The 21,209-nt window shown below is 42.8% G+C and overlaps 1 protein-coding gene across 1 annotated transcript; it reads left to right on the top strand.

The window, feature by feature from the left end:
* The first annotated feature begins 872 nt into the window (after positions 1 to 872).
* On the top strand, positions 873 to 19,308 carry LOC308677587 (battenin-like). Its single transcript, XM_081344127.1, has 16 exons — positions 873 to 955; positions 1,112 to 1,196; positions 1,286 to 1,370; positions 2,383 to 2,485; positions 4,352 to 4,426; positions 4,520 to 4,599; positions 5,706 to 5,791; positions 6,842 to 6,914; positions 9,128 to 9,271; positions 11,265 to 11,395; positions 12,353 to 12,402; positions 14,440 to 14,508; positions 14,609 to 14,664; positions 15,692 to 15,785; positions 16,283 to 16,423; positions 18,329 to 19,308. The coding sequence occupies exons 2-16, from the start codon at positions 1,148 to 1,150 to the stop codon at positions 18,446 to 18,448; spliced, it is 1,356 nt and encodes a 451-aa protein (XP_081200253.1). The 5' UTR covers positions 873 to 955; positions 1,112 to 1,147; the 3' UTR covers positions 18,449 to 19,308.
* The last annotated feature ends 1,901 nt before the right edge of the window (positions 19,309 to 21,209 follow it).

Here is a 21,209-nt window from a genome sequence, read left to right as displayed (position 1 = left end):
CTTGTCGATCAAAAGATTGGCAGTTTGGCGGGTCGAATCCCGAGTGCCGCGTAACAGAGGGAGCACCTGTTACTTGTCCCAGCTTCTGCCAACCTAGCAGTTCGAAAGCACGTAAAAATGCAAGTAGAAAAATAGGGACCACTACGGTGGCAAGGTAACAGCGTTCTGTGCGCCTTTGGCGCCTAGTCACGCCGGCCACATGACCACGGAGATGTCCTCAGACAAACGCTGGCTCTTTGGCTTTGAAACAGAGATGAGCACCGGCCCCTAGAGATGGAAACGACTAGCACAAACGTGCGGGGGAAGCTTTACCTTTTATATACTCACTACATCAGGGAGAAGCTACTGTTTCAGTGTGCTTTACCCGCTGAGGCTTTACAGCAGTTCCATGATAATGATTTGTATTGCAAATCAGGTTTGCATACTTTTACGCCTTTCCCCCACCCTTCCTTCACCACTTTGAAAGACAACCCCTTCCCCCAACAACTATAGTGAAAACCTACATTGAGAAACTCACATCCTTCCCCCGTCACACATCTTTTCGGGTGCATAAGCAGGCCCGCAGCATGTAAGGCTCGGTCGGGCGACTTGTTTAAAAGCATCAACATCTGCAGGAATTCCTGGATAGCGCACACACACACACACACACACACAGACACACACACACACCTCTTTTAAATCGCACTAACAGGGGTTTCGCGGGCTCGTTCCAACGCAGTCATCCTGCGCCTACCGCGACGCGCAACCGGCTTTGCCTGGTGGCCCCGTGCATGCTCTCGGCTTCGCCCTTGACAGCGAAGCCCAGCTGAGGACGTTGCGTGGCAGGAGGAAGTGGTATCAAACCAGGAAGCGGGATCTGCCGGAGAGGTTGCCGTGCCTACGACTTCGGTTTCAGTTTCTCCGATCTTCTGCCCCCAGATCTGCTGAGAAGCCTAATCGAAAATCTTGCCTAAAGGTAGCGGCGGAGTTTTAGCCAGAATGATGAATGGGACGGGGGGCGGGGGGGGGGCGAGCAAACCAGAAGGAGCATCGCGGTGTATCTCGGAACGTCCCAAAATTTTGTTGGGTATTCATGCTCCTCCTTTTCCCTCCCACTTTTTTGTAATTGTAGGTGATCCCTCTGGTGCCCGGATCTCTGCCTCCTGCCATGGGGCACGCTGGGGATAGATGGCAGGAGGCCTCTGGTGATTCTGAGGGTGAGTCTGTTCCCACGTCCAGCTCTCCCCTTTCCCCCCAGATGTCTCCTCAATCCTGACAGCTGTGCTTGTTCTCTCCCCGCAAACAGAAGAAAATGAAGATATGGCTCTCTCTGCGGAGTCCGAAGCCACCCTGGATGCCTGCAGCCAGCGGAGAAACAATGCAGGCTTCTGGTAAATTCCTTTAGACTTCTTCTTTGGTTCAAGGAGAGGCAGGATGTTCAACATCACATCTTCAGTTGTTACTTACCTGTGGTTCCTCTTTCCGTTGCTGTGTGATAACTGGCTTCTTTTTCACGTTGTAGCACATCAGCATAGGCACTTCTGGTTTGTGTTCATGTTTATTTTCTGAGTATCTTTTCCAGTGCTTTTTTTTGTAAAAGAAAAAGGTGCCGGAACTGACACGTGTCATACAACCTGTCTTGCCTACCCTACAAGGTTCCATCCAAAAAAGGTGCCGGAACTCCGTTCTGAGCGTTCTATGAGAAAAAAAGCCCTGATCTTTTCTACAAACTGGATGTTTTTATGCATCCTCTTCCAATCAGACTGGATCGTTCTCCTATTTGTTTGCAGCACACTTTGTACAACTTGTTGCATGCATTATGTTGCATGCATCAGAACTTTGGGGAATTTTGAGTCTGGTGATAGTGTCTTACACTTATGACTGTTGGAAAAAAATGTAGCTAAACTGATCTGGATCTAATCGGTGTTTGAACCCTGCTTACATGCATCTGAGCCCTTTTGTGAAAGAAAGAGGGGCCTGTAATTACAATGGAAAATCTATAATTACAATAAAAAATGAACAAAATGATGACACTGATACAGTTCACACTATGTTAAAGCATAGTTCACTTAGTGCTTTAAAAAGCCGGCATTGGTTGGATCTATTGCGACCAAGTTTATACAATAAAGCAGTGTTTCTCAACCTCAGCCTCTTTAAGATGTGTGGACTTCAGCTCCCAGAATTGCCCAGTCAACCATGCTGGCCGGGGAATTCTGGGAGATGAAGTCCACACATCTTAAAGTAGCTGAGTTGAGAAACACTGCAGTAAACCACAATATTTGGGTTCCTATAATCCACTAAGCCAAAACTAAGTATCTGTTTTATAGCTTAACACATTTTAGACACTGATGTATGCATATGTGGTAACTTCCATGTTTCCTAAATTGCCTTCTCCTCATACAGGCTGCTTGGCCTCTGCAACAACTTTGCTTATGTAGTGATGCTGAGTGCAGCTCATGACATTCTCAGCCATCAGAAAGTGCCAGAGCATAATGGGACGGGACCGGTGAGTGTGCAAGGAAGAAGACCCTGTGTGTATATTTGTGTTGGTATGTAAAAGCAGAATGAGGAGCAGGTCAAGAGAAAATGGCAGTTACTGGAAGAAAGAGTGGGTAAGAGCAAGGAAAAAATGGTATGTAAGTACGAGGAAGTACACAAATGTGAAATGAAGCGGAATTGCTTGTCTGTGGAGTTTTTCTCTCATTAGTTCCAATCAGTTGAGCCAATAGCCAGAAAATGAGAAGGCTGCGGTTTATTTTATTGCATTATCTATGAGGTAGAAAATACATTTCGGTTGAATTTGGCAGAAATATCTTAGCAGTGAGCCATTCAACATTGATTGCCTGGGTTAATAAGGCCTGGACCTACAACCAATTGTTTAGTGACCATCCAAAGTTTCAATGGCCCTGTAAAAAGTGACAACTGGGCCTCCCGCTTCCTTCATTGTATCCCCACAGTCACACTATCAGAATTTAGGCACTTGGCAAGCAGCATATATTTATGAGGGTTGCAGCATCCCAGGGTCTTGTGATTGTCATTTCTGACATTCTCAGGTGGCTTCCAACAAGCAATCTGGGGGAAACTGGATTTCCGTAACAACTGCATGATTCACTTAACAATCGCAGTGATCTCACTTAACAGTTGTGGCAAAAAGGTTGTAAGACTAGGTGGGGCTCACTTAATAAGTGCCTTACTTAGCAACTGGAGTTCTGGTTGTAGTTGTAAGTTGAGGACTACCTTAGTAAACCCAGCAAGTTCAGAGTGGAGGCCCTGTATCAGGGGCATCAAACTGCTGGTCCGCGGACCGGATGCGTCACGCCGAAACCACACCCACCCCGTTGCCGGCAATAGGGAGAAAGTCACAATACGTTGCGACACACCACATGATGTTGCGAGTTTGACACCCCTGCTCTGTATGAAAGATTGGAATGAGAGGCTGTTGGATTTTTATCTTCTGTATCTTCTTAGAATTCGCCAATGCAACATTCAGGAAGATCCAATTCAGAGCTTCCAGTGATATTATCCATAGAATGCCCCCATCTTTTTTTGTGTGTGTACTACAGTATCTAGATCAGCGGTAGGCAACCTTGGCTGTTTTATGACTTGTGGACTTCAACTCCAGAATTCCTGAGCCAGCCTGGCTCAGCATGGAAACCTCTCCCTTTTCCCTGAGCGTGGCTGGCTCAGGAATTCTGGGAGTTGAAGTCCACGAGTCATAAAAGAGCCAAGGTTGCCTACCCCTGATCTAGATACTTTTGTCTATATGTGCATGCATATATTTACATACAGATAGTCCTCGACTTGCTACCGTTCATTTAGTGACTGTTCGAAGTTACAACAGCACTGAAAAAAGAGACTTATGACCGTTTTTCACACTTACAACTATTGCAGCAGCCCCATGGTCATGTGATCAATATTTAGATGCTTGGCAACTGACTCATATTTATGATGGCTGTAGTGTCCTGGTGTCATGTGATCCCCTTTTACGACCTTCTGACAAGAGAATTCAATGGAGAAGCCAATTCACTTAATACCCGTGTTACTAACTTAACAACTGCAGTGATTCACTTAACAACCGTGGCAAGAAAGGTTGTAAAATGGGGCAAAATTCACTTAACAACTGTCTCACTTAGCAACATAAATGTTGTACTCAATTTTGGTCATAGGTCAAGGACTACCTGTCCAGATTTTTAAACATGGAGATCTTTTGAGATTGTCAGATTTAATGAGATTTCAGAGTGTTGATCAGAGGTTTGCTGATTTCATGGAACTTTGTCCAATAAACACATACACGCAGCAGCAGCAGTAGCACCTGTGCAGGTTGCTGATCCCACACCTGAGTTTTGCTTCCTGTGTTTTGCTTCCCACTTAGACTCCCCCCAGTGTTTTTCCAGAGAATACCACCACCAATACTTCTGGGTATGATTGCAACACCATTTCGACTGGGGTAAGTGTAAAGGCCAGATGAGGCAGGGGAAGGAGCGAGATATTTTGAGGTTTTGAAACCAACCACTTTTTTGTGTGTGTATATCCTATATAGGCGGTACTGCTGGCGGACATTTTGCCAACTCTCTTCATCAAATTCAGTGCCCCTTTTTGCATCCACTTGTTCCCATATGGGTAAGTTTACATTGGTACAAAATAACTAACACATTGTAGCTAAGAGAACAGAAGATATTTTTAGTTATTATTATTTCTTAGATTTTTTTTTTAATCCTGCCTTATTACTTTTATAAGTAACTCAAGGCAGTGAACATATATAATGCTTCTTCCTCCTTTTTACCCCACAAGAACAACCCTCTGAAGTGAGTTGGGCTAAGAGAAAATGACTGGCCCAAAGTCACCCAGCTGGCTTTCATACCTAAGGTGGGACTAGAACTCACAACCACCTGGTTCCTAGCCAGCATTTTAATGACTACATCAAAGGTATATTATACCTGAACTCCTGATGGGAACTTTCTTTACATATAAAAAGTATCCTTGATATATGGGAAAAGCTGTCCAATGTTGTCAAGCTTTGCATTCAAACGTATCAGTGTCTTGGGCTCTCTTTTCCAACCTGGCCATATCTAGTAGGAATAAAGGTATTCCAGCACACCTGGAAGTCAAAGTCTACAGCAGTGTTTCTCAGTCTTGGCGATTTTTAGATGTGTGGGTGTCAACTCCCGGAATTCCTCAACCAGCAATTAGCTGAGGAATTCTGATAGCTGAAGTCTACACAACTTAAATTTGCTGAGGTTGAGAAACACTGCCCTAGAGAATGTTGACCTATTGCAGGGGTAGTCAGCCTCGGCTCTTTTATGACTCATGGACTTCAACTCCCAGAATTCCTGAGCCAGCCATGCTGGCTCAGGAATTCTGGGAGTTGAAGTCCATGAGTCATAAACGAGCCGAGGTTGCCTACCCCTGACCTATTGTGTGATCTGCTTGTACAGGGATTACATTTGCCTTTTGAAGAACATATGCGTGTAGGTGCTTTTTTTTCTATTGAAGAAAGCCGTATGTTCATATCCAGGTAAGAAATCAGTGGAATTAGGAAATTTTAGTAAAGGAGAAAGGAAAATGTATTCACATAAGAAATTGTCTCTTTGCTTATTGCTTGGTAGTTTGTTTTGATCCTATTTCCTCCCTTCCTCCCTCCCTCCCTTCCTCCCTTCCTCTTCCTTCCTTCCACTTCCTTCCTTTCTTTCTTCCTCCCTTCCCTTCCGTCCTCCCTCCCTCCACAGCTTGCGTGTTGCCATTTGTGTTACCTCAGCTTGGGGCAGCTTTCTAGTAGTGGCCTTCTCTACCAGCACAACACAAAGCCTCCTGGGTGAGTGTCATTTTTACGTCTGTATAATCTTAAAATAAAAGGGACGCGGTGGCTCAGTGGGTTAGGATGCTGAGCTTGTCGATCACAAGGTCGGCAGTTTGGCAGGTCGAATCCCGAGTGCCGTGTAACAGAGTGAGCGCCTGTTACTCGTCCCAGCTTCTGCCAACTTAGCAGTTCGAAAGCACGTAAAAATGCAAGTAGAAAAATAGGGACCACTCCGGTGGGAAGGTAACAGCGTTCCGTGTGCCTTTGGCGTCTAGTCATGCCGGCCACATGACCACGGAGACGTCCTCGGACAAGCGCTGGCTCTTCGGCTTTGAAACGGAGATGAGCACCGGCCCCTAGAGTCGGAAACGACTAACACGCATGTGAGGGGGAACCTTTACCTTTACCTTAATCTTAAAATGGATGATTATTCAGATTTTGGAGGAAAGAGTGCCTTTGCCATTCAATCCAGCCATTATTTTTTCAGCACCAAAGTCTCTCTGACTATATTTAGAATCAAATGCAACTGACGTAGCTTTGAACCATCCATAACCCTAACCTACTGGTCATGATATGTCAGAATTATGGTTTACCATAACTGGTTTAACATGTTATTACTTGCATCCAAAGTAAAAAGTACGAAAAGAGTTATTAACAGTGCTTGGAGAAATCATAAGGCTTATATAATTTTTTTAAAGGAGCCAAAATATCTAACTAGAGCATGCTGAGTGGCAAAGGAATGCTGAATATTCCTTAAAAAAGGGAATGTGAATATGGAACAGAGTGTAATAGAGAAGGGGAAACCTGGAATTCCAAGGAGAAGTATTCCTTCTGGAAAGCAACAACAAATGTTCAGTAAAATACATGTGTATTTTAAATATTTCTGCCAAAGTTCTGAAGGTGTAAAACGTGCACAGAGATGAACGTATGGTATGCAACTGATAGGTTGGTGACAGAAGAAGCCAGGCCCAGTTCGGATCTGCCTTCTGCACAATTCAGAGACTTAATAACAAGAGGACAGGTTGCTTGTGTGTGATGTCTCCTTTTTTCTTTTCGTCACTACAGGTGTCGTGCTTGCCAGTATATCATCTGGTCTTGGTGAAATAACATTCCTGGCACTCACATCATTTTTTAACAGGTAAAGATTGAGAAGGGAAGTTGCAGGATTTGGATGATGGATGACACCTTACAATAGGGTTAGGTGTGGTTCCTGCTTGCTTAACAAATTAGGCTTTGGAGTTGAGTTGTCCAGCTTTTTAGGGCCTAGGGACTCAACTGGAAATCTGAGAAACTGTCACGAGCAGTAACTCTACAAAGTGATGGTCATGGGAACCAGCCTCATTGTAAGACTAAGTAACTTTCTAAACAACTGAATGTGAAGGCAGAAACTGGATTTGGAATCCCAAGGTCAGATCATATATTCTCACTGACAAAACTGAAAGAAAAGTTTTGGTGGTCCCAGAAATGCAGGCTCCCCACCACCACCACCCTATCCTCCTAGCAAATAGACACAACTCTCCTCACACGCATAAATATATAATATATCCTGTGTGGTATTTTCGATTATACTGACCACCAGGAGGTTGTTGTTGTTGTTAGCTGCGAAGTCGTGTCCGACCCATCGCGACCCTATGGACAACGTTCCTCCAGGCCTTCCTGTCCTCTACCATCTTCTGGAGTCCATTTAGGCTCACACCTACTGCTTCAGTGACTCCATCCAGCCACCTCATTCTCTGTCGTCCCCTTCTTCTAACCTTTCCCAGCATTAGGCTCTTCTCCAGTGAGTCCTTCCTTCTCATTAGGTGGCCAAAGTATTTGAGTTTCAACTTCAGGATCTGGCCTTCTAAAGAGCAGTCAGGGTTGATCTCCTAGAGGACTGACCGGTTTGATCGCCTTGCAGTCCAAGGGACTCACAGGAGTCTTGTCCAGCACCATAGCTCAAAGGCCTCAATTCTTTGGCGCTCAGCCAGGAGGTACCATCTGACTAAATGCCTATGGAGATTCTTGATCATCCAGGTCATGGTTGTCCCAAAAGGCAACTGAACTTTCTTGTTTTTTTTTCCTTTGAAAGCGTTTCATTTCTCATCTGAGAACTGAAAAAGCTTCTTGGATGAGAAGCAAAATGTGTTCAAAGAAAAGTCAAGAAACTCCAGTTGCCTTTTGGAAAAGCACCTTTGGAAATACCATTTGGCTAATGTTGCCCTTACTGTATTGAGACTCCTCAGATATTAGACGTTATTCTTTGGGGTTCAAACCCTCTACTGGGGTTTGGTCTCATGAATCGTTGCTTATACGATGATATATATGGTGCAATAACTTTACAAGCATCCAGCTCTGGTATTCAGAAATTGCAGGAAGAGGTATCTGAGCCATCAAAATACGTACCATTTGGATAGCTTATACAAACAAAAACAAAAAGACAGTATATAGTCAAAACTATTTCAAAAACATAATTATTCAGACAGGGTACACATAGCGAACCAAGCAAAATAATTTTTGCTAACTGGGCATAACAGAGTTCAGAGGTCAATGCCCAATCTTTTTTTTTTCCTTTGAAGAAATTTTTATGCTTACGTGGGACTCAGAAGCATTTGATGGGAAGGAACTGCGAGAAACAGCTATAAATAACTTTGCAACCACCAGAACTCAGTAGTTACTTATTAATAAATACTGGATCCACATGTTCTTTGATGTTGATCTGAGCTGCAGAGACTATTAAATATATTTTTGCATGTTAATAGGTGACATTTTCTTTTCCTTAAAGCTAGTTCTGTTAATATTTAAACAAGGCAGACATACTATATTAAACAGTATATCTGATTTGGAAAGCAGTCTTAAGATGTGTGTTTTGTTCTGGACAAAATAAGCTGTATGTACCCAACCTAACTAGACTGAGCTTAGAAATGTGAGTTGGACAGAGTTCTTACTGGCTAGTACCTAGTGCCAGAACTAATACCAATATATGCTCATGAGAAATGCTGAGCAGCTTTTGATTTAAAAACTCTTTCAGTGAAGGATAAATGTCTTTAAAGTAGATATGTGCATTATTTTAAAATGATGCATATGTGTACTTTTGTACATATTTACATACACAAAATACAATGCTTTGCGTGTACATTGAGAGCTTCTGCACCAGAAGCAAATTCCTTGTGTGTTTAATCACACTTGGCCAAATAAAGTATTCAGTTCAAAAGTACATATATGCAACATTTTAACCTGATGTCTAATGCCAAACAATTCCACATTTGACTTGCTTGCAAGAACTGCGGTTAGACTGGAATTGATTATGTGGAAGTTGTACACCCAAACCTCTCTGACTCATGTTGTTTCCTTTGCTTCTCTTCCCACAAGTGCTGTGGTGTCTGCCTGGTCATCTGGAACAGGTGGAGCTGGCTTGATCGGGGCCCTTTCCTACCTCGGGCTGACACAGGCAGGCCTGACTCCGCAGGAAACCCTCCTCTTTATGACCATTGTTCCTGTTATCATGCTGGCCAGGTGAGGTCTAAAAATGGGACCTGCAAAGAGAGTCTTATGCAGATGCAAAAAAAAAAAGGAGAGGCAATAGATGTCAAGAAGACAAAATGAGAGCCAGTTTGGTCTAACGGTGAAGAAGAGCCACAATCTAGACAACATCTGATAAATCTAAATCCCAAGCAGAAATGTATTGGAAAAAGAATCTCAGAATTAACCTTCCCTAGTTCTCTAGAACATAAAGGCAGGAGCGGAAGAGGGACATCCAAATTTGCAAGATTCTGTTAGTATAAACTTATAATAAAAGTAGTTTTGGTGCTCATGATTTAGATTTCTTGGTCTGGACTGCCTTGAAGCGCTGACAACCATCTTGCAAGTCTCCATGTCCTTGTGGGGAGAGTGTGATAAAAATACTGACTCATCTTGCTTCTTATTGTAGTAATTTGTAATATTCTATAGCTTACAAAATCCCTAATCACTGAAATTATTTTTATGCTAGCTATTATTTGCCTAAAAGGGACGCGGTGGCTCAGTGGGTTAGGACGCTGAGCTTGTCAATCAGAAGGTCGGCAGTTTGGCGGGTCGAATCCCAAGTGCCGCGTAACAGAGTGAGCGCCTGTTACTCGTCCCAGCTTCTGCCAACCTAGCAGTTCGAAAGCACGTAAAAATGCAAGTAGAAAAATAGGGACCACTATGGTCAGAAGGTAACAGCCTTCCATGTGCCTTTGGCGTCTAGTCATGCCAGCCACATGACCACGGAGACGTCCTCGGACAAGCGCTGGCTCTTCAGCTTTGAAACGGAGATGAGCACCAGCCCCTAGAGTCGGAAACGACTGGCACGCATGTGCGGGGGAACCTTTACCTTTACCTTTATTATTTGCCTACTAAGTTTCTAGAATCTCACAGCAAGTTGGAAAGTATTATTTGGATGCTCAGTAGATCCAATGCTTCAATTTAGGGAACAGTGAGATATAATTAAATGGAAACAAAAATTGCAGTGTTATTCTGGATTGTGTGACCTAGATCAATTTGAAATTTATATTGTTGAGTGTATTGGTCGGAGTCTGTCATAAAATTGAATTATTATAAAGAAAACTTATTTTAAGAAGAAATAGAAAAGCATATCGCTTTGTTGTAGTGATCATCTTTGTTTGTGAAGAGGCTATTTTCTTTTTTCCTTTTTCTTTTTTTGCATTTGAATATTTTTCAGTCCTTCTCCATCCCCTCAACTACGTGTGTTTTAATTATTCCTAAGATTGTAGAACTTTAGGTAGTCTGTCTAATTTATACTTCACACCATAGTTGAGGATTGGACATCCTGCAAGGCTTGTGGTTCTTAGATCAGTGTTTCTCAATCTTGGCCACTTAAAAATGTGTGGATTTCAACTCCCAGAATTCCCTAGCCAGCCCTCTCAAGACTCTGGCAGCCATTTTCAAGGAAGAATAAGGGGAGAGGGGCTTAATAACCGTTAATGATTCTAACCCAGGGGTGTCAAGCTGCCGGCCCGCGGGCCAGATGCATCATAGTGAAACCGCAACCACCCCATTGCTGGCAGTGGCAAAAAAGTCACGATACGTCGCAGCATGTCACGTGACGTTACGAGTTTGACACCCCTGTTCTAACCCATACCTATCCCGGAAAATGGGGAACAGAGAAAGAATGAACCAGAAATCCTTCCCTTAATTCCACTATTGTTGCCTTTTTTAAAAAAAATCTATCTATCTATCTATCATTTATCTATCATTTATCTATCTATCATGTTCCTCGCTCTTTTGGAGGGGCTGTGGGCAGCGTTTAGTTTTTAAATGTGACATCAGTCACAACAGGGATCCTTCTCATTGGTTTAGCTGACGAGGATCATTATGAGAAGAGAATAATCTGATGAAACCCTAAGTAACATGTCCTTGCTAGCCAGAAGCAAGCTATGGCTTATTTTGGGGATAATAACTGTAACATCAAGGTGGGCATGAACTTGTTATGGCTCTTGACTGTCTCCCTGTTTCTCCACTTCCATAGCTATTGCTTCCTGCTGGCTCCCCCTCCTCAAGCCCCTCGCTGTGGCTGGGGGGTCTGCAAGCCAAAACTGTCACGTGCCTCTTCTGTGATTCAACGGCCTCTTCTCGGGGACAAAACGACTCTCCTTCAAAGTAAGTGACTTTTGTGTGAATGCCTCCCATGACCTCAAAAGAGGAAAGCGTGATCCATAATGCATGTTTTCCTTCCAAAATCTTTCCTCTCTGAAAAATGCTCCTGCTGCATCCTTAACCGTGACACCATGTGCTCAGGCCAAAGGCAAGGAACAATTTTATCATAAATCTTGTCATCTTTTCTATTAAGTATGCATGCAGACTGCATGCACCCACACTTTTGAAGCCTTTTTTGAAACTGCTGCCCAATATTTGAAACTGCTCCCCAATATTTGGAGAGGGGTAGTAGGTTTTAAGGCACAACATTGGGGTGGGTGGGTACTAAACCTTTGTTGCTTAGGGCAACTATTTCTTTCCTTAAAGCTTCCATGTTCCAAATCAAGCCAAACAAAGTTAGTCCTCAAATTGCAACCCTAATGGAGCCTACCCATCACAGTTGTAACTTGTGATGGTTGTAAAATGGGTCAGTCATGTGACCAACCCAAGTTTTCTGGTTTGTTTGTTTTTTTTGCAGCAGTTGTTAAGCGAATCAGTTTGGTTGTTAAGCAAACAAAGTTGTTAAGCAAATCAATGGTATGAGATAGGTGCGGTTTTGCTGAAATCTGGAAGAAAGTGATGGTTTTTGACAAAACCATCGTAAAATGCAGTCACATGACTGTGGGATGCTGCAACCTGGTTGCTAAGCACCCAAAATGCAGTCACATCACTGAGGAGCCTTGAACATCAGAACTTCAAATTCAGATCATAAGTTTCCCCGCAAGCAGGTCTGTCAGAATTTCAGTCGCTAAGCAGTCAGTCGTAGGTCGAGGACTATCTCCATTTTCCACCACCACTCAGTTAACATCAGGCCACTCTTTGACTTTGTGCTTGCCCTCAGCTTTGTGTCTTTCTGCAACACTTCTCAGAGGAAAATACAGTGCCGTTCTTATAATTTCAATTGTTGTCTCCCTCCTCCAGCGACACAAAACCCTCAGCTCACCTTGCAGGTAAAAGAACAGGTGGCCAAGGTAAGAAGCCTGCTCAGAGAAGGCGGGAAGAACTTTTTGAGCTGTTTCAAGTGTAAAAGTGCTCTTTTGGGTGGTTCAGTGGGGATCAACGTTGAGTGTGCCTAGGGAAGAGTTGATGACATGTGGCGAATGTAGAAGGTTCTCTCGTAAGAATATTGTGTAGCTGTTTAATCTTTTCTTAATAGATTTTCTCTGGAAAGGGGTGGGTTAAAAACATGGCAGCAAAAGACAAGAAGAAAGAATATTACCTAGATCCGTTTTGTAAATATTAGTGAATAAGGTAGGGTAATAAAAACCCTAGAAGTATCTTAATTTTGAAAAAAGGGGATTAAAAAAAGAGGGAGGCCTGCGAACCTAAAAGTGAAATGTTTCCCAGGTATTCTACCTTCTGCTGGACTAAGAGAAGAGTCACTCAAGTTTTACTTCCCTTTCTGTCATAGAAACTCCTTGAGTGAATTTGGGTCACTTGTTTTCTCCCAGCTCAACTTACACATTGGCATGTTATTGTGAGGAAAAATAGGAGGAGCACCATGTATTCCCCCTTTAATCCTGAACAACAACAAAAAAACCAATATAAATTTAATAATAAATAGAGATTGGATCAAAACACATTTTGGGGACAGTAGGTGGACAATACACAAATAATTAACTTCTACTGGAAATCAATTATAAATGTAACTCTTGCCTTTCAAACCCATGTTTTTTCAGTGGTACCTTTCCCCATATTTCTGTCATCAAAAATACTTAAGCTGTGATGCTTTATTATCATTTTTAGTTGGAACCAGGGACGCGGTGGCTCAGTGGGTTAGGACGCTGAGCTTGTCGATCCGAAGGTCGGCAGTTTGACGGGTCAAATCCCGAGTGTTGCGTAACAGAGTTGAGCGCCTGTTACTCGTCCCAGCTTCTGCCAACCTAGCAGTTCGAAAGCACGTAAAAAATGCAAGTAGAAAAATAGGGACCACTACGGTGGGAAGGTAACAGCGTTCCGTGCACCTTTGGCGTTTAGTCATGCCGGCCACATGACCACGGAGACGTCCTCGGACAAGCGCTGGCTCTTCGGCTTTGAAACGGAGATGAGCACCAGCCGTAAGAGTTGGAAATGACTAGCACGCATGTGCGGGGGAACCTTTACCTTTACTTTACTATAGTTGGAACACTTCTGTGATAACATAGGCTGCAACATTCTGTGCATGTGTATCATGCATATTGTAACCTTTGCGCATGCAAGGCCTAGTTCACAACAAAAACGAATTATGTACTTTACTAAGATGATGACTCTGAACTACATCTGCTTCTATTAACACAGCGTTTGGTACTATACAAATTTGATACATCATCTCAACCTTCTCCATGGACTGTATCACATGAGTATATACTCCCTGGAACTTCAAATAATCCATGTAATTAGGTGCTTTAAGATAGAGGAAATCCTCAACTTACAACCATTCATTTAGTGACCATTCAAATTACAATGGCACTGAAAAAGTGACTTATGCCCAATTTTCTCACTTATGACCGTTGCAACATCCCAGTGGTCACATGATCAGAATTCAAACGCTTGCAAGTAATATGTATTTATGATGTTGTAATGTCCCGGGGTCATGTGATCATCTTTTGTGACGTTCTGACAAGAAACATCAATGGCGGAACCAGATTCCCTTAACAACCGTGTTACTAGCTGAACAACTGCAGTGATTCACTTAACAACTGTGGCAACAAAGGTCATAAAAGGTGGCAAAACTTACTTGATAATTGTCTTGCTTAACAATGTAAATTTTGGGCTCAGTTGTGGTGGTAAGTTGAGGACTTCCTGTACTTTTTGGCTTTAATTTTGTAATGCTTTAATTTATAAGAATTTTCAGAAGCAGTTCTTAGGTTATCTGCCTGTTATTTATATATAAACATTCGCAGATAATACGATGTTTTCATCTTAAGATTAGGTAGATGATGGTGTTACTTTTAGGAAGAAGGGCCTGATGGTTTCTTAAAACAATTTGGCTGTTCACACAATGAACTCATTCACTTTGTCTCTTTCAGGGTCTTTTGAAATACCTCATCCCCTTGTCTGTGGTGTATTTTGCTGAATACTTCATCAACCAGGGGCTGGTAAGCGTAATGGGTAGTTATTCCTTTATCGGAGGTGGTGCTGATTCATTTTTTGGCTCTTCCTTTTTTAACACTTACTCTCTGTATTGTTCTTTCCCAGTTTGAATTGTTGTACTTTCGAAACACAACTTTAAATCACCCCCAACAATATCGCTGGTAAGTGGGAAGGTGCTTGCGGCTTTCGAGATGTTAGACTCTAAACCCCATTAGCCTCATCCAACATCGATTAACATGTCTGGATGTTACTTAATGGGGTGGGGGGAAATGAATTGTTAGTTGAGTGAGAAAGGTTGGTAGGCTAGAAAAAAAGATACAGGTAGTCCTCGACTGACAAACATTTGTTGAGCAACTGTTTGAACTGACAACAGCATTGGGAAAAGTCAGTCCTTGTATGTCACAACTGTTGCAGCATCTCCGTGGTCACTGGATCAAAATTTGATCACTTGGCAACCAGCATATATTTGTGATTGTTGCAGCATCTCAGGGTTATGTGATCGCCCTTGGCAAACTTCCCAGCCAGCTTCTGACGAGCAAAGTCAATGGGGAAAGCTGGATTTGCTTAACAACTGCATGCTTCGCTTAACAACTGCAGTTGTTTGTTTAACAACTGTGGCAAAAATCATTTGTAAACGCCAGTGGAGCTCATTTAACAGTCGCTTTGCCTAGCATCAGAAATTCTGCCCCCAGTTGTGGTCATAGGTCTAGAGAATATATATTTTTTACATTTACAATTATTATGTTCATATATAGCAGTAGAAGGGACGCGGTGGCTCAGTGGGTTAGGACGCTGAGCTTGTCGATCAGAAGATCGGCAGTTTGGCGGGTCAAATCCCAAGTGCTGCGTAACAGAGTTGACCGCCTGTTACTCGTCCCAGCTTCTGCCAACCTAGCAGTTCGAAAGCACGTAAAAAATGCAAGTAGAAAAATAGGAACCACTACGGTGGGAAGGTAACAGCGTTCCGTGTGCCTTTGGCGTCTAGTCATGCCGGCCACATGACCACGGAGACGTCCTCGGACAAGCGCTGGCTCTTCGGCTTTGAAACGGAGATGAGCACTGGCCCCTAGAGTCGGAAACGACTAGCGCGCATGTGCGGGGGAAACCTTTACCTTTACCTTTATATAGCAGTAGCAATTTAACCATCCGTACTGTGGCTTGAGCCAAATTCCTGCTGTCTTTTTGCAGGTATCAGATGCTGTATCAGGCGGGGGTCTTTATTTCCCGTTCCTCTGCCAGCTGTATACGAATCCGAGAGATATGGCTTCTGGCTATATTGCAGGTAAAAATTTCCCTCACCAACGTTTCCCCTTCTTCTCCATTGAATGATTCCTTCTCATCCGCTTAAAACAGATCCTCTCTTGACTGTTACATTTATTCCGCTCCTCCCACTTGCTTTGTATTTACGTATCAGAATTATTTATATTTGGCCAACTTTCATAGGCTGAAGGTGGTTTGCATCAGGCATACAAAAAAAATAACAAAATCTGACTACCGTAAACAATTTGACGTTCTGTTAACATCATAAAATAGTTGTAAAAAATCAACCGGGGGGGGGGGGCGGGATTCATCAGGGGCCTAAGCTGCTACTATCTGCAAAAGATGCTTGATTTTAAAAACCTGAGAACAAGGACTGATTAAGAACAGAAAAGAAGCCAGTGAGCCTTTATTTGAATAATGTGTGACCTGCCACCCTTTAAGCTTTTTCTTGTCTATGATTTGGCTTCCAGACAATTGCTACTGTTTTACCAGACTAATTTTCTTCTGTTCTCCCTCAAGTGCCTGAATATGGTGTTTCTTCTGTTTGCCGTCTGCTACATGTTTTTACCCAGCATCTATGTGGTTTTCGTGCTAATATTGTATGAGGGATTGCTGGGAGGAGCCGGCTATGTGAACACTTTCCATTGTGTCAGCGAAGAGGTGAGTTTGAGGGAAGAAGCAAGAGGAAGAGGTGGGATTGGAAAGATGGAAGGACAGTCATATGTTGGGTGGCTAGAGGAGAGCATCATTTCATGCTTCAATGTATAGAACTAATATAAACATTCTATGACACTGCATTGCCCTTTTTTCATAATCCTTGGCATCCTGCTGGCCATAATACCTTAAAACTGGCTAGAGAGTTTCCACATCACCCCATCCCATTTTAAGTAGGAAACACATCAAAATTGTAGCATAGACTCTAAATATAGCTTTTTAATAGCTTTCAAAGCAACCTCCCAGATCTAGTCTGTTTTGTAGGGGCCTTTTCACCAGCTGGTCAAAAAAACCATAAGTTGTGGCCCTTTACCAGAAGGTTACCCACACCTGGAATAAAAGATGGGATCATTACAAGAATTTGCAGGATTTCTCTGCAAACAAACTCAGTGGTCCTCTTTAACCAGTGTAGGATAAAAGTAGCATTTTCATCACTTGTTTTGCAAATGGGGAGAACTGGGCATTTCAGCCAAGGGACAATCTTCAAGTTGGAAGGAACAGTTAATTTCTTTGGAGACTTGGATATTTGGATATCCAACTTCTGCTTCAATACTTTCAGTGAACCTAATTCGTCCAGCACTTGTGCAAAATACTAGCATCTGTGGTTGGTTTCACATAGACTAAGCCCGTGGTGGCGAACCTATGGCACGCGTGCCACAGGTGGCACGCAGAGCCCTCTCTGTGGGCATGCGCGCCGTCACCCCAGTCCTAGCCCTTCAGCTAGGTTTTATAAAACCTTTTCACTTTAGGCCTCCGCCGCCGTGAGCAAAAAAAAAAAGGTTCGATCAATCAATCAGTTTCAACTTGCGGGGAAAAAAAGATCTCGCAAAGTTGGAATTGCCATTACCACCATAGCCACGCCCACCCAATTGGCCACGCCCACCCAAGTGGCCATGCCCACCTGGCACCCGACAATACATAAGTGGGTTTTGGGTTGCAGTTTGGGCACTCAGTCTCTAAGGTTTGCTATCACTGGACTAAGCCATGGCTGGTTAAAAATAGAGTTCATAAGCTGCAGTGGCCTGGTTCACATCTTATACTAAACCCTATACTAAACCATATAAGAACAGTCATTTGCCACATATAAAACAGCCAGAAGTAAGCTGTTCTGTTCCCCCCCCCCCCGGGGTACAAACAGACAGACAAGCAGGCACAACTAGCAAGGGTTAATTCTTCAGGCTTTAGTAATTGCCTTCTGATAAGGCCTTGGCAGCAAAATACAAACAGTCGGCTGGAATGAGATAACTTCCAAACAATTACTCAAAATGAGTCCAAGCAAACAGTCCAGAAACAGAAGTACAGAAGCGTTGTCAAGAATTCAGGCCAGGGTTTCAAACAGGTAATAAATCCGACAGACTTCCGAAGATGTGATCAGAAGTTGATTCAATTATTGTTCGTCACAAAGTCCTGAGAGCAGCCACACCCCCTTTTGTACCTTGTGGGGTGTGGCTCAGTGACTCAGCTAATCCCTGACCCTCCTACTCTTCCTACGCTGCTGTAAACGCTTGGCTCTGCGCCGTTCTCGGGGATCTAGCCATGATTCATCTCCACTGCTGTCCATCTGCTGCAGCTGCTCTGGCTCACTCCCAGCCTGGCTAATCACAGGCTGCTCCTGTCGGCCTTCAGATGGAGATGGAGGCCTTGCCAGAGGGGAGGGTGCTGGAGAGGAAGGCCTTGCCAGTTCCTCCCCATCATCCTCAGAGTCCTCTTCCTCGGGTAGGACAGGCTCGTGGGTCGGGGCCACAACATAAGCTGTGTACAGTATTATACTTTGAAGGGAGAACAGAAACCCACATCTAATGTCATGGCAGAGAAATATTATATTTTTTTTTCTCTTTTTCCTCCCTGCAGAGCAAGCCGGAACATCGAGAATTTGCCATGGGGGTAGCTTGCATAGCCGACACTTTGGGCATCTCACTCTCAGGAGCCATCGCTATCCCTGTCCACAACTATTTCTGTCACCTTTCTTGAAGCCTGTTTTCCAGACGGATTAACAGATGTCTCAGCACATTACACCTTTGTTCTTGAGAGCAGCAAACGACTGTTCTTCTTTTAAAGATGTGTTTATATCCCCCCAGAGTTAGTTATTCTAATAATTTGGATTGTATTTTAATGTCAGCTCTTATCGATGGTTGCATTATAGCCCTGCCTTGCTCAGGGATGAAAATGATGAATTATTAGCATCATCAGTCTTGCTTTGCTTGCTCATCACAAGAGGTGAACAGAAGTGGACTCCTCCTGGCTTGGTGGCTTTGACTGCTTCATTTCTGCTGTGCTCTGCATCACTATAAGATGTGGCCTCTTGGCTCTGCATGGTTAGATTATTTTTTCCCTTCCTTCTGCACCTGACCTGGTTACAGCAAGCAACTGATGACTTGGACCCTGGTTCACAATGCACATCCCACAACACGTGTGCTCAGTTGTGTCCGAGGGGTGAGAAATAGCTGTAACAATGATGTAACAGCATGGAACAATATTGTTTCCTGCTCAACTCTACGTTGTGCTTTGAGGAATGTAACGGTTTAGCTTTCTTTGTTGATTAACCAATGATTTATCAAGAATGTAAATTTTTATTTTTGCTAGCTTTTAGCACGATTTGTTCATGTTCTTTCTTTTCGGTAGGAAAGCTGATAGACCAGACCCAAATGCCCTTAATATTAATAACTGATTTAATACCTTGATTATGTTAAAACTTCAGGTGATATTTGTAGGCAAGCTGTCACCTGTTTTCACAGAAACAAAAATAGGACTGCATGTCCAGAAACCCAGAAATTAGGAAGCTTGTAAATTTCAGTTTTGGAAAATGGCCAAATGTTTTTTTTGTTTTAAAATGTCTTACAATTTGAAACCAGCCCATTGCTGAATCCCTTATTTGGATTGATTTTGCAACTATTGTATTTAAAGCGTTGCAAAGCAGATAGAAACCTCTTGATTTTGCTGGGCCAACATTCACACAAACAGAAAGTAGACCTGATGCATTCCGAAGAAGAAACAGTATCATGAGTATTTTAATTAATGCCTGCAGTCTGAATATTTTACTCATTTTTAGAAGAGCAATTGTGTTTGCAGAACATGCTAAGCCATGTTGTTGTTTGGCTATGTGGGTTATCTAAGTCAACCCAGGGCAGGTTAATGAATGTAATTAAGGTGGAAGGTCTTAACGATGATCTCTTAACTATGCCTGGATTAGTTGTCCATTTTGGGGTCACTCTTCGGAGAGAAAGAGCTCCTCTTTGATCTGTGCCTGTGAGGCAGGCTTTATTTTGCTGTTGCTAGTAGAAAAGAAATAGATACTTGCAAAATAAATGAAGGTGAAGAAAGATGACTAGGAACAGAACCTTGATTTCCAAGGAAATGCAAGATGCATCTGTTAATTAACAGCATTTTGATCTTTTCTTTCAAACTTCAGGTCAAGGTCTATATTTCATTCTAAAGACAGGCTTCTCTGGCTGAAATGCCATTGTTCTTGCTCTTTGTATTGAAAAGTCAAAAAACTGTAATGGTGAATTGAGATGTTAATTATGTATTCTGTTTTCATGGGGCTGCAGTAGTGCACAGTTGAATAGCCCACCATCGTGCAAGGGGATGCAATACCATCTTATAGGAAAAGGAAGGAGAACAAATATGTTCTGGGAGGTGATAATACTGCTCTATAGGGCATTGGTGAGACCAGACTTGGAATGCTGCATCCAGTTTTGGTCACCAGGATACAAAGAAGATGTTGAGACCTTAGAAAGAGTGCAGGGAAGAACAAGTAAAATGCTAAGAGTCCTGGAGGCTAAACTGTATGGTGAAGAGTTAAGGGAACTAGGAATGTTTAGTCCCAAGGGTCTTCAAACCTGGCCCTTTTATGACTTGTGGACTTCCAACTCCCAGAATTCCTCAGCCAGCGTGTCTGACTGAGGAATTCTGGGAGTTGAAGTCCACAAGTCATAAAAGGGCCAAATTTGAAGACCCCTGGTTTAGCTTAACAAAGAGAAGGCTTAGGGAAGATGTGATAGCCATCTTCCAATACTTGACAGATCATCACAGGGAAGAGTGAGTCAGTTTATTCTTCACAGCACCTGAGGGCAGGACAAGAAGCAATGGGTGGAAGTGTACACAGCTTACTTCTGGCTGTTTTACATGTGGCAAATGACTGTTCTTATATGGTGTGTTTGACTAGGGTTTAGTATAAGATGTGAAGCAGGCCACTGCAGCTTATGAACTCTTATTTTTAACCAGCCATGGCTTAGTCTATATATGAAGCCAACCACAGATGCTAGTATTTTGCACAAGTGATTGCTGGATAAATTAGGTTCATTGAAAGTATTGAAGCAGACATTGGGTATCCAAATATCCAAGTCTCCAAAGAAATTAACTGTTCCTTTCAACTTGAAGATTGTCCCCTGGCTGAAATGCCCAGTTCTCCCCATTTGCAAAACAAGTGATGAAAATGCTTGTTTTATCCTATACTGGTTAAAGAGGACCACTGAGTTTGTTTGCAGAGAAGCTTCCCTAAAATAATAGAATTCCAGAACCAAAGTCATGCGTACAGTAGTGAGTTAATACAGACTTTGCTAGCTGCAATATAATGGTAAAATGACATTCTAGAGAACCTTGTCAATTAGAAGTGAAATTATAAATTGGTTATTAAATTGCAATATTCACTAACAGGCTTTAAATGTAATCCAAACGCAACACAAGATTCCTATATATGTTTGCAAACAGTGTTTAATAGGCTTAATTTGCT

Source organism: Vipera berus (assembly GCF_964194415.1).
Source record: "Vipera berus genome assembly, chromosome: Z".
Lineage (NCBI taxonomy): Eukaryota > Metazoa > Chordata > Lepidosauria > Squamata > Viperidae > Vipera > Vipera berus.
Note: the sequence above shows the minus strand (reverse complement) of the source record. Positions and strands in the feature narration are given on the sequence as shown.

Bases quoted from the DNA above. Each gene is read 5' to 3' on its own strand.
- LOC308677587 (XM_081344127.1), top strand. From the start codon at position 1,148: ATGGGGCACGCTGGGGATAGATGGCAGGAGGCCTCTGGTGATTCTGAG. The intron at 12,403-14,439 runs GTAAGAAGCCTG...TGTCTCTTTCAG, and splicing joins TAAAAGAACAGGTGGCCAAG to GGTCTTTTGAAATACCTCAT. The intron at 16,424-18,328 runs GTGAGTTTGAGG...TCCTCCCTGCAG, and splicing joins TCCATTGTGTCAGCGAAGAG to AGCAAGCCGGAACATCGAGA.